Source organism: Mandrillus leucophaeus, unplaced genomic scaffold (assembly GCF_000951045.1).
Source record: "Mandrillus leucophaeus isolate KB7577 unplaced genomic scaffold, Mleu.le_1.0 Scaffold282, whole genome shotgun sequence".
NCBI classification, from domain to species: domain Eukaryota; kingdom Metazoa; phylum Chordata; class Mammalia; order Primates; family Cercopithecidae; genus Mandrillus; species Mandrillus leucophaeus.
In genome coordinates, this window is record NW_012102943.1 from 1,917,606 (window position 1) to 1,930,831 (window position 13,226).

Below are 13,226 nucleotides of genomic sequence, written 5' to 3' on the forward strand. Positions count from 1 at the left end.
TGGAATCTGGCATTGAATTTTGGCTTGCCTGCTGTTTTGGGTTAACCCTGAGCCAACTCCCCACCCCTCTGTGTGTAGGGGTAACGGAGGGATGTGCAGTGTGGAGCTGCCAGCTTTGGAACAGCTGGGGCCCTCTCTGACCCCTGTGTGGAGATACTGAGCTAGGGGTGCTGGGCCCCCTGGGGAAAGCAGACTCCCTAGCCCCGATTTGGGGGATGTGGGGACAGAGACCACAGACACTGGTGGGTTAAGGAGGTAGAGCGAGAAGCTGCCCTGGTCTGCTTGGCTCTTGGATGTGGCCTTGGTAGAGGCTGGGCAAGGGGTCAGGAGAGGCCTCCATCAGGCTGGTTCTTGGGAAGAAGTGCTAATTAGCTCTTTTAGGGCAAGGCCAGGAAGCAGAAGCTGTCAGATGGCAAGGACAGCTCACAGCATGATGGGGCTCTGCTGGCCACTGCAGGCTTTCCAGTGGGCACAGCTGGACAAAGCGTCACTGCTTCCTGCAGTGCAGGACACACTTCTCAGGGTGGCCTGGGTGTGGAAGAAGGGGAGCTCGAAGGCCACTCCTGGCCCAACCATCTCTTTGTAGCTCAGCCTCCTTCACTGCCTTGGATGGAGGAGGGAAGAAGTCCTATTGGAAGATGAGAATAACCTGGGGGCCTGGCCCAGGATTTGGGGAACCTGGCCTGCCATGTCTTGCTCCTGGAAGGAGTGTGGGGAGAACAGCAGAGCTGGGGGTCCAGGTGCATTTTCAGTATGATTGAAACTGGATGGCAAGTCAAGAAGCCATGGGTTTGAGTCTGGGCCCTACCGTTCTCCCCCTGGGGGACCCACACCAGCGATTCTGTTGCCTGTTCCAGGGGAACACAGCAGTTCTTTGCAGGGGGCTGGTGAGAGGGTCACAGCAGAAGGGCCTGGTGGAGCCACATCACAGGCTCCTTTAACTATCTCACCTTCAGCCCAGTGGGGAGGCACACGTTCCTCCTACCGCTGCGTGGCTGGAGACAAACCCCATTTCATCCGGGGCTTAACTGAAGAGGCAGTGATTGGCTCCAGCACTGCAGGAATGGCAGAGATATGATGCTATATTGTACTTTATGGGCCTTGAAGGGCTTTTCAAGGCGAATTTTGACTGTACTGTTTCTATCATCCTTGCTAACCTTGGAACTATGCTTCCACATGTGGTTCTAAGAGATGTGATTTCTACTTTTGGTGAAAGAGGGAGATTTCTACTTTCAGTGAAAGTCCCTTTAAATCGAACTAAAGTGCTGATCAACGCGAGATTATTAGCATCATCGTTTGTGATTCAGGGAAGTAAAGCCTTTCTATCACCAAGAAGCAACGTCCCCCTCCTGGCCACCCCTAGGCCTGGACTTCTAGGAGGAGGGCCGACTGCTCACTCCCCTCAGCCCCACTCACTGCCCCTGTTGGTGTCCCATTGTGCATCGTGACTTCTCTCCCCATGTCCCATCCTGTCACTGTGCGTCCGATTCTGATGCAGTCTCTGCTCTGTGTTTCCTCCTCGTGTCCCGCCTGGAAAATCCTGGCCCCTGCGCGGCTCCTCAGGTTTCTGCTGACAGCTGAGCTGTGTGGGACCTGGCCTCTTCCCCATTCTGTGCCTGGCCTGGCTCCAGCCAGGGAAGGAGGACAACCAGGAGAGAGGGGAGGGGAGTGGAGGAAAGAGGGAAAGAAGGAAGAGAGAGAGGAGGAAGAGAGGAGAGGGAAGAGGAAGGGAGAGGAGAAGACAGGAAGAAAAGAGAGGGGAAGGGAGGGGAAGAGAGGAGAGGAGAGAAAAGAGGAAAAGAAGGAAGAGAGGAAGAAGGAGGAGTTGAGGAGAGGGAAGAGGAAGGGAGAGGAGAAGACAGGAAGAAAAGAGAGGGGAAGGGAGGGGAAGAGAGGAGAGGAGAGAAAAGAGGAAAAGAAGGAAGAGAGGAAGAAGGAGGAGTTGAGGAGAGGGAAGAGGAAGGGAGAGGAGAAGAGAGGAAGAAAAGAGGAAGGAGGAGAGGGGAGGGGAGGAGAGGAGAGGACAGGAGAAGAGAGGAGAGGAAGAGGAGAAGAAGGAAGAGAGGAAGGAGGCAGAGGAGAGGCAAGGGAAGAGGAGAGGAAAGAAGAGAGGAGAAAAGAGGGAGGAGGAGAGGAGATGAGAGGAGAGGAAGGAAGAGAAGAATGGAGGAGAGGGGAGGGTCAGGGAGCAGAGTAAAAGAGAGAGGAGTGGAGAAGAGAAGAGAGGAAGAAAAGAGGAAGGAGGAGAGAGGGAAGGAGAGAGGGGAAGAGAGGAAGAAAAGAGGAGGGAGGAGAGGAAGGAGAGGAGGGAGGAGAGGGGAAGGGAGGGGAGGAGATGAGGGGCTGACTGCAGGCTGGTGACTGTGGAAACCACACCATCCAGCCCAGCTGGGGAAAATGCAGGGTCTGTGAGCATTTATGCCCCTCTGAGCACATGGGCATTGGAAGTGCCCAGCGAGCCACCCTGTCCCCTCTGTGGAGGCCCCGGATGGAAGGCACAGGACCTTGAGTTCCTGGCAAGCAGAGGCTCACTGGATCTTAGAGTCAGAAACCCAGAATTAGACCTGACACCCTCAAGGCATATCCAGCGCCTCCCATGGCAAAGGCCTACCCTGTGGGCTCCTTGAGTCCCTTCTTTGCAGCAGGCAGAGGGGCCTCCTGGCCTCTCCGGTGTAAGGGCATCTAGGATAGGATGAGCCTTTGGAGAGGGATCTGACTATGGGTGCCTGGAGATCTGGACAGAGGAAAGAGTCTGAATGTAGGGCCTGGGTTCTAGCCTCAGCTCTGTTAGCGGGTTGCTGTGAGGCCTTGGGCAGACCACTGCACCTCTCTGGGCCTCAGTGTCTCATCTGTGCAATGCAAGGGTCAGTCTTCACCTACCACCTTCTGTGAATGGGAGTCTTTAAGACTCCTGGCTTGGAGAGCTGAGGGAAGGAGAAGGTAATTTACATTTGTCCCCCTCTCCCTCTCTTGGTTCCACAGCCAATATAGGGGGTGCTACAAATCCCCAAAATGCTAGTGTAGGCTGAATGGCAGGGCCAAAAGACTCAAGTTCTAGACCCAGCTCCACTTCTGGCTGAGCCTCAGTTTCTCCATCAGCATAAAGGGGTGAAATAGGCCAGCCACCGGGAGGTTGTGAATGCAAGCTGGATTTCAAAGGCTACTTAGAGGACTGGCTCCCACGCTTGGCCCTGCTTTGGCATCACCTGCAGATATTGTTTCAAATGGAGATGCTCAGGCTGCACCCCAGACGTAGTTATCAAACTCCTCAGAGGGGACCTGGTTCTGTTTATTGTAACAAGTTTCCCAAGTGACTGTGACAGTCAATTGGGAATGAGGTCCTCCTAGCCGAGATGCACGGGGAGCCTAGGAGAAGACATTTGGGCCTCACCTCCAGGCCTGAGCACCCTTTGTCCTTCAAGAGCACTGGAATCTGGAGGCCTCCAGTGACTGGCATCCAGAGCCAGGATTGGCTTTTGCCATCAGAGTTAGGCAGGGTGGGTAGCCCTGGTCCCAGGGAGGCTTGGCCATGAGCTTGGCTGTTAGATTGCTAGACCCAGACAGTGTGCATGAGGACCCAGAGCTTCAGGCCGAGGACTGGCCCTGCCAGGTCAACTGTTGCTGGTGGCCTTGACTCCTTGACTCCTTGTCCCGATGCCAAGCCGACAAAGGACTACAGAGGATGACCCCGAGGCCCATCCTCCTCCCAAACCTCCCCTGTCGTTCCTCTGCTCCCTGCCGTTTTCACGCTGTGTCTTTTCCTGTCCCATCTCTTCTCCTTGTTTTTCCAGAAAAGAAAGTCCAGTTCCAGCGTTCAGTTAATGGTGAGTGTCTGCCGTCTCCTAACGCCGGTAAATGCTGGGCCTCGAACCCTTTGCTCCTGCCTCCCTCCTGCAGGCTGCACTGGGAACCTGGGGCGGGGAGAGGGTGCTCAGGGCGTGCTTGGTACGTGTGCCTTGTGTGACAATATGTGTGTTGTGTGTGTGTGTTGTTTGCGTGTTTCTGTTGACACCTCCAACTCCACGGCCCAGACCAGCAGGCTGACAGCAGACCTGAGACCCTCCTCGGGTAGGAAGGTGGATCTGAACCCAATCCTATGTCCAGCCCTTGGCTTCTCGCTTCTCCCTGCCCCTCTGCTCTAGACTCATCTCAGGCTTGGTTTGTGCCAATCGCGGCGAGGGTGGGGCTTGGTTTGGCCAAAGTCGTAGGTGCCACGGAGGCCCCTCTTGAGCTGGTGTAAGGCTACCAGGCCCGCCGGTGGTAGGGGAGCCACCAGCCCTGCCTCTGTCTAGGGTCCAGTGGTGGCATGGTGGCCCACCTCCCTCTTCTGGTTCCATCGCTGTCTCACTCAGTCGTGTGGTTTTTCTCCCCTCTGAAGAGCCCACTCTCTCTCACACTGGGCCTCCCTCTCTCTCTCTTCCTCCCCTGCCAGTGTGTGTTCCTCCCCACTCTGCGGCCGCCATGGTGTCTCTCTGCTCCTCCACACCCCTTCTTCACCCCCTCGAGCAGAAAGGACCCAGCACCCCCCTCAGCTCTTCCAGGAAGGCCAGGGTTCTCCTTGCAGCCATCCCTTTCCCCCACCCCAGCCCCCGGCCACCTGCTCAGCTGGGCCCTCCCCGTGTTGAGGCTGGAGAATCTGACAGGGTTTTCAGGACAGCATCCGGAAGGCAGAGCCTGTGAGGCTCACAGAAACCAGCCGCGTCACCAGGCAGCCAGGGCCTGGCCATGCCTCGTCCCGCTCCCAGGCAGGCCTCACCATCTCCTGTATTCTCTTTGGCAGGAATCCTCAGAGAGCACCAACACCACCATCGAGGATGAAGACACCAAAGGTAGGGAGGGGCCTTCAGTGTGGGGACCCCTTAGACTTCCTGGAACCAGCTGGACAGACCCCCTTTTCCTGACAGCTCCCATGTGCCAACCTCGTTTCTTGCTCGTCTACAGAGAGCTTCACTCTGGTGCCTTATAAACTGGGCACACCGGGAGGCACCATTCCCATGGGGTGTACTAGAACTACTGCTGGTGCGTAGATAGGTTTTCTTATTTTATCTATTTATTTTTTTATTTTTTGAGATGGCGTCTCGCTCTGTCGCCCAGGCTGGAGTGCAGTGGCGCAATCTCGGCTCACTGCAACCTCTGCCTCCTGGGTTCAAGCAATCCTCCTGCCTTAGTTTTCCAAGTAGCTGGATGACAGATGCCCACCACCACACCTGGCTAATTTTTTGTATTTTTAGTACAGATGGGGGTTTCACCATGTTGGCCAGGCTGGTCTCAAACTCCTGACCCCAGGTGATCTGCCCGCCTTGACCTCCCAAAGTGCTAGGATTACAGGCATGAGCTGTTGCGCCCAGGCGGGTTTTCTTATTTTAGAGGATATATATTATATGTGTATTAGAGAAAAATTTAACATATTCAAGTCATAAGTGTTTGGTAATGGTATACATGTTCCTTTTGCAATAAGTGTTTTTGAGTTTCCTTTACTATTATTACTTCATTATTATTACTATTATTACTTCATTACTATATATTACCATTATTACTATTATTACTTCATTATTATTACTGTTAATAACAATAAAATTATTATTTTTTAAAAACATGAAGTAATAATAGTAAAGGAAAGGAGAGCAAAAATCCAGAAAGCTCCAGTGGCTGGAGTATGGGAAACACTGCACAAGACCCACCAAAGATGCCGGCGCCACTGAAGCTAGCGGTCAGCAGTCCTCAAAAGCTCTCAGGTGGGGGAAGTAAAGTGTCAGATAACTGACTGGATTGTGAGCAAGAACAAAACAAAAATAGTAATAAGTGCGGCCATTTATGGAATGCTTGCCGTGCGCTAACCCCGGTCTCAGCACCTTATCTGGACTGACTTCCTGGAGCGTCACAATAGCCCATGAAGTAGGTGTTGCCGTGAACCTCATTCTACAGCTGAGGAAACAGAGGACAGAGAGGCCGGGTACGTTGGCCTCTACTCTGTTGTCCTGTGGCTCGCAAGGATGGGGCCAGGATTTGAACTCAGGCAGTCGGATTCTAGAGCTTGGCTGGTAACCACCACTCTGAAGGCCTTGGTGCTGGAAAGTGCCCTTGGAGCTTGGAGGAAGAGGCAGGGATTGCTGACTTCTGCCCTGGGGACACCAGATCCTCCAAGTGTTAGCAGCCAGCCCTCCTCCTTCCCCAGGACAGGGAGCTCAGTGGTTCACACACTCAGGTGTGTAGCAGAGATGCCTGGTGGTGTTGGTAGTGGGGGAGTCTCTGAAATATGAGAAAAGGCCGTTGACCTGGAGGGAACTCAGCAGTACCAGTTTAGATATTTTGCCTTAGAATTCAGAGATGGGAAAAAGAGCACTGTATTATGTAGGAAACATTTTTGTATAATTGTGATTCAGGCTTTAAGGCAATTTTGACACACCACATACCACGGCTGCCTCCTGATGCTGCCAGGATGCCTGGAAGATGAGCCCCGCCCTGCGTGTGTCCCTTCCTGGTCATTCCCAACTTGGGGGGTTGTGGATACTCTGTCACCACAACCTGGCCCTAGAGCAAATCAATCTTCTGTGATGGCACCAGAGACAACTTGTAAAAATACATTATCTTGAACTACTCAGGAGGCTGAGGCAGGAGGATCGCTTGAGGCCAGGAGTTTAAGGCTACAGTGACCTATGATGGTATCTGTGAATAACCACTACACTGCAGCCTGGGCAACATAGCAAGACCCTGTCTCTTTAAAAAAAATGAATGAATGAATGAGAAAATACACTATCCTGAAGAATTCCCTGGTAGGGTCAAGTCAGCCTTCTAGTTTCACAAAAGCCCAGTGTTCTAACCACATTCCCAGCCCTGCCCCTGTGAATTTTGACTCCAGGGGTGTGTGGCAGGCCAAGAAATGGTGCTTCTAAGCTGTTCCCCTTATTTAAGGCTAGCTGTCCAATGATAAGAGTTGGGCCCTGGGATGTTGAGGAGACTGGATAGATATAGCCACATAATCCTGGCCTTAGCAATAGGCAGGGACCATGGAGGTAGTCTGGCTCTGTCTTCTCCACTGGAGTCCATTCGCTGAATGACCTCAGACAACTTGCTCAACCTCTCTGAGCTTCAGTTTCCTTAACAGTAAAGAGGTGATGAAAATAGTACCAACCTTCATTGCTGTGCAGATGAAATGAGAAGATGCATATGAAGTGCACATATGTGTCTGGTCCAGAGAAACTGTTTAATAAATCTCAATTTCTTTTTTCAAACTGTAGTTCGTGGTTGAATGATAGGAAGCCAGGTGGCATTTTCTTGGAGCACCAATTTTACTCAAAGATTATTTTAAGACTAATTTACATGTTAAACAGACAGAGAAATATTTGGAATAGAATACAACATTTGTATGTAATAGTAATGTAAATTAGGAGCCATCAAAGACGTTTTCCTCTTGGGGTAATGGCTTTGGGCTGCGTCCCTGAGGTCTCACATTTGCAGTCATTATCCTCTGCTTTGGAGGATCAGGATGGGGCAATTTGCAAATCTGAATTTTGGCTCACTTTCCAGATTTCCCCCTTTCCAGAGCGAAATCTGAGGCCTAGCGAGGAGAAAGGGCACATATGGCTTATTAATGGTAGGACTGGGACCCTGTTTCCTGCCTCAGTTTCCCCACATGTAAAAAACCCCAGAAGCCATGTCTGATGGAAGAAACGGTCAGCCAGGAGCTTCTCCCCGTGTTTGGCACGAAAGAGGAGTCCGTGTGCCTCCCCCAGCCTCTCCCGGCCTCAGAGAAAGTTTCCAGAGAACCGTTTTCTGGTGTTAATTTGTTAAGTCTTCTTACTAAGTGAGAATAACAGCTGGTGGGGTGGACTCTGACCTGACATTAAAGTTAATTAGAAACGTCATCCTCCAGGGAACATAGTCCCCTGAGGAGAGAAAGAGACATTAATATTTCAAAGCCCCTCTGGCTCACTGCACAGGCCTCTTGCCCTCTGAGCTGCATGGGGCTCTGCTTCCTCCCCACTCCCCCATCCCTCCAGATTCGCTCCATGAAACATTAATTTCCTCTCCAACTAAAGAGCTACCTCTGCCTCGGGCAGAGGCATTCTGGGAAATATCAGTCAGGAATACTGATCCCATCTCAGTCTTAGCATGCTGTGTGGTCTTGAGAGAGTGTCTTAACCTATCTGGGGTCTGGGCTTTCCCATCTGTAGGGGAGCGTTCCCAGATTGTCTGGGTGAACAGCTGGCAGAGGAGAAAGGCCAGTGGTTGCTACTAAGTAGCTGCTGAATGAACACAGCAGTGGGGCTGCTGAGGGCATGGTAGAGGCCCAGAATCAGAGTGGACTTCTCCAGATGTAAGAAGCACCAGGCCCCCAGATCTTCTGTCCCACAGAACAAAGCTAGGGAGATTCCTGCCCACTAGGCTTTATTGTTGGTAACTTGGTGTCCTGAGTCGCTGGAGACACAGCCAAGTCAGGCACTTGTCTCAGGCTACATTAATAGAAGTATAATATCCAGAATGGGGGAGGGGATAGAGAGTGCTACCCCAGACCTGAGATTCTGCATTATTCAGGCCACACCTGAGATTGTGTGAGCATACTCAGAGAGGTATCTAGACAGCTCCAGGACTCTCAAGGATTAAATGGCCAGCTTGAGTCAGTACCACATCCTGGAGGCCTTCAGCTCTGAGAAGACTGGGCATAGAGGCTGGGGAAGCATGTGTTCACTTCAGGGCCTCAGAAGGCGGAAAGAAGACAAGAACTGTATCTAGGGGGTTTCGGAAGGACACATTTCAACTTGAAAGGAGAAGGAAGTGAAAATAGCCAGAGCCGTCCAACAGTGTGGCCAGCTTCCCGGCAGGCCACAAGCCCTGGGTTCCAACCAGAGCCACACCCCCTCATGCCAGGCTGCTGGGAAACATCCCTGCCCTAGCTAGAGACTCCAGGATGTCCTCAGGAGGAAGTTCCAGTTCAGAGATTCCCAGATGATAATAACCACACTCCATTTCCCAAGGGCTGGGCACTGCGCTAACTTCTTTATATAATGCAGCATCCTTTACATAAGTGCTTGATCTAAAGGACTCGGAGCAGCAGCTGGCTCTCTGTGAGGACCAGGTACATGTTAGCTATTTCCATTGACATATTCTTAACTCAATCCTTAGAACAAATCTACAAGGTAAGTACTATTAGTATCTTCATTATACATATAGGGAAACTGAGGCACTAGACGTTCCCTTGCCCAAGGGAACAGCTATTAAGTAAGTGGCAGAGCCAGAATCCAAACCCAGGGAGTCTGGCTCCAGAATCCATGCCCTCAGCCACTGTGCTAGATTCTCTGAGACGGCAGTGAGAAGCAACCCTCAGGAAACTGGCATTGAGCACAAGCTTATGGAACGGTGAGCCAAAAGGGTCTTAAAGTCCATGCAGAGAAGGCAAGGAGAGTGACTCAGGTCCCATGTTGGGAGCACATGGGTTTGCTCTGGTTGTCACCCCTGATTCCATGTGGGAATGGCAAGAAAGCGGTAGCTCTGGACCACGTGCAGTGGCTCACATCTGTAATCCCAGCACTTCGAGGGCAAGGCAAGCGGATCACCTGAGGTCAGGAGTTCGTGACCAGGCTGGCCAACATGGTGAAACCTCATCTCCACTACAAATACAAAAATTAGCTGGGCGTGGTGGTGCATGCCTGTAATCCCAGCTACTCGGGAGGCTGAGGCAGGAGAATCGCTTGAACCCACGAGGGGGAGGTTGCAGTGAGCTGTGACTGCACCACTGCACTCCTGCCTGGGCAATGCAGAGAGACCCTGTCTCAAAAAAAAAAAAAAAAAAAGAGGTGGCTCTGACTGGGCTAGGCTTCTTCCCATCCTCAATCTCCAGCTTCTGGGAAGGAGGACACAGGTGATCAGGAAGCCAGGTTCTGGATGTCCTAGGGACAGTGGCTACCAGGCAACTTGGGCAAGTCCAAGGGGCAGGATGAAGATAGCAGTCCAGACTCTGGTTTGGTCCCATTCACTCCATTCACTCACTCATTCATTCATTCATTCACTCAACACGTATGTATTGAGTGCTGCCTCTGCCCCGGCCCCAGGCAAGTCCCCAGAGAGAGAGGTGCAGCAACACCTGTGTGACCCAGTGGCACTCATGGTCTAAAAATGGACTCACTCCCAGCCCAGGCGATTCTGACTGGAGCCAGGAGAGAAAAGGGAATTAGCTGTTCACAGTGGTGCTGACATTGAATGATCACTGCTACATCTACCATGTGCCAAGGACGGTGCTGGGTGTGGTGTGGGAGAATGTGATGGGCTTTGGAGCTGCAAACTCTAATTAGGGTCCCAGTCCCACCGAAGCTAATTATTTAGCTTCTTTCACCTTCAGATTGCTCATCTGTGACGTGGAAGTGAAGCTGTGCTGTGAGGCTCTGGAACGTGGTAGACTAAGCACATAGCACATGGCCTGGTACACTCATTCATTCATTCAGTGATAAAGACCTGTGGAGGCCAAGCCTGTTCCAGGCTCCAGGACGCAGTGAGCAAGGGATGTCACAGCCCAGCCCCCATGAGCTCATCTATGAGTTGGAGCGTAGATAAACATTGGAGCAAAACAATTGTGTGAGGTTAGTGTTATGACAGGCAGTGAGCTGGGGCCTCAGGGGCCTATGGAAAAGGCCCTGGGCCAGGAGCCAGGCTCTCCACCTGGTATGTGCTATGTCCTTGAGCAAATTACACCACCCTCACTGGGCCTCAGTTTCCCTAAAGTTTGATAAGGAAGCTCTGGCCTCCAAGGGTTCTTCTAGCCTGGATGTTCTATGATTCTGTGTCCTCTGGGCCTGAGGTGAGCTCCTGTGTGGGGTGGCGTGGCATGAGCAACTGGTGAGGACAGGGCTGGTGAGGGCCTCTGCTAGGCTTGGGCTCCCTCCCAGGCTCCCAGATTGAGAAATGCTGAGGCCAGACCTGAGCTTGCAATCCAGGCAATGTGTTCATCTATTCACCTGAGACAGCTCCAGTGGTCCAATGAGCTGGCCAGGTTTAAAGCCAAGCTTAAGCCTATGGAAGGAGGGAAAGGGGCCTGCCTCTGGGAGACTGAGCAAGGCTTCTGTTAGGCTCTGCCGGGAGCCAGGACATCTAGCTTCAAATTCCTCTATCACTGAAGCTCAGTTACCTCATATGTGAAGTGGGGGGAAGCTGACCTTGCCTACCTCCCAGGGTATTAGTGAAGAGCAGAGAGGCAACCCCTGGCAGGGGCCTAGGGAGGCAGGACATGGTCACACTTATGAGGTGCACCCACTGTGTGCCAGGCTTTGGCCAATGCTTCATGTACATCACATCACCCCACCCTCATAACAACCCTCGGAGAAGACTATCATCTCCATTTGACAGACCAGCAAACCACCTTGTGGCCCGCAGTTGCACAGCTTGAGGACCTGGACAGTCATTTAGATGAACATCTGTCTAAGCTGAAGCCTGCATTCTGTCCACTATGTATTTGGCTCTGAATGAATGAGAGGTGGTGGCATCCTCATTTTACAGACGGGAAAACTGAGGCTCAGAAAATCACACATCTAATAAGACTGCCATCTAACTCCACCAGAAAGACCAGCTGTTTGTGGTGTTACAGTGGCAGACAGGGGAGGGCCAGGTCTCAGCAAATGGGATTCATTATGCCTAGAAAGTTCTGGGCAGCTCAGTGCCTAACTCCTGTCGGCACCCAAATACAGCAAGAAACTCATCTAGGCTCAAGAGATGCGTATACCCTAAGATTTTTCTTAGAGGTCCTGGTTTGGGCCATAAGACAGCCCCTGGCTCATGGCTATCAGTGACAGTGCCACAGTTGATCCTGTTTTGATTTACATGGCAAAGCAAAGGGGGTAGGAATAAGTATTTGGGAGCCAAGACCTGGATTTACATCAGGCGTAGAGTCAGAATGTCCACCATGTATTAGAGGCAAAGACCACCAACAGAGACACTGGCTCTGGCCTTTGTAGTCGAGGAACTTTCACACCTTTTTTTTGCCTTTCTGGGCCTCAGTTTCTTCTGTGGAATGGGGGTGATGATGCCTATCCCCCAGCAGCAATGTGAGGATAAATGAGATCATCTGCATGAGGTCTTCAGGTCCCAGCACAGGGTCTGGCACATGATAAGGACTCAAGAAATGGTAGTTGGTGCTTCATTACCATCACTATTATTATTACTATTTCTGTGTCCCCTTCTGCCTTACAGTGCGGAAACAGGAAATTATAAAAGTGACAGAGCAGCTGATTGAAGCCATAAGCAATGGAGATTTTGAGTCCTACACGTGAGTCAGCTGGGCTCATTCTGCATGTCCTGCCTGGATCATTGTTCAGGGGGTACCAATGGCTAACTATGGGGGTCCTCGTCTCCAATCCTCATCCACTCACTTTGCATGTGCTGTGAATCGGGCTGAATTCATATTTCTATTTTGCATCTGGACTTGATGCTTATACTGAGCTTTCTGTTCACAACACTTCCCTATATGTCAGTCCTCCTCCTCCTCCTATCCTTCCTCCTCCTCACATCTTGTTCCCTGGGAGGAACTCCAACAAAACTCCTTTGCTTCCCCAAGGAAAGAGGGGGTGGACAGCATCACAGCATGGGCTTCCTCAGGAGATGAGCTGGGAAAGTGGAAAGGGAGGCACATTCCCCTCATTCCTGCCCAGTAGATCTGAGTGCTCACCCGAGACTCCCTTGGACCTCTGACCTCAGATGGGCAGGAGCAGGCAGGATCTACAGGGCGTCTTCCTTCAGTGAGCAGGCATGAGCAGAAATAATTCTAAGCGGAATCTGAACTCCTCTGAGGAAGTAAGGCAGCTTGCACAAAAATAACATAAAATGAGACATCCCAAACACACCTGGACTCGCCTTTGGAAGGGCAGCTGTGTGTGCAGGGGCTGAGCTGGAGCACCCTGTGCTGCTCACTCACACCTTTCCTGGTCTGGCCCAGAAACAAACTTCACTTGGGCCCTCAGCTGGCCCCAGGGAGAGTAAATATTTTGGGCTTAGTCCTTAATATTTTGACCAATGCTGACAAGGCCTGGGCCTGGAGACCAGACATACGCTTTTTGGAGGACAAAGACTGCCAACCAAGGCAGAGTTATTTTTGCCTGTTGGGTTAAAGTGAGTTGGGCATAACCTGGCTGGGGTTTGCTCTTTGGATAGCCTGTTCCTGGTTTCCAATGTGCCCAGAGCTGAAGTTTGCCTCTCAAAGGCTTGGCAGACCAGGTGCATTCTATTTTTTTTTTTTTTTTTTT

At 51.7% G+C, this 13,226-nt stretch overlaps 1 protein-coding gene across 3 annotated transcripts in view; it reads left to right on the forward strand.

Annotated features, from left to right (window-relative positions):
• The window catches only part of CAMK2A (calcium/calmodulin-dependent protein kinase II alpha), a 70,866-nt gene that overhangs the window by 46,531 nt on the left and 11,109 nt on the right, over positions 1-13,226 (forward strand). For 2 of the 3 annotated variants that reach the window (XM_011985361.1, XM_011985362.1), the window contains 3 exons: positions 3,792-3,824; positions 4,781-4,829; positions 12,178-12,253. In XM_011985361.1, coding sequence (XP_011840751.1) covers positions 3,792-3,824; positions 4,781-4,829; positions 12,178-12,253 — 158 coding nt within the window. The remainder of the gene's footprint in view (positions 1-3,791; positions 3,825-4,780; positions 4,830-12,177; positions 12,254-13,226) is intronic. The other variant, XM_011985363.1, reaches the window with a different exon arrangement.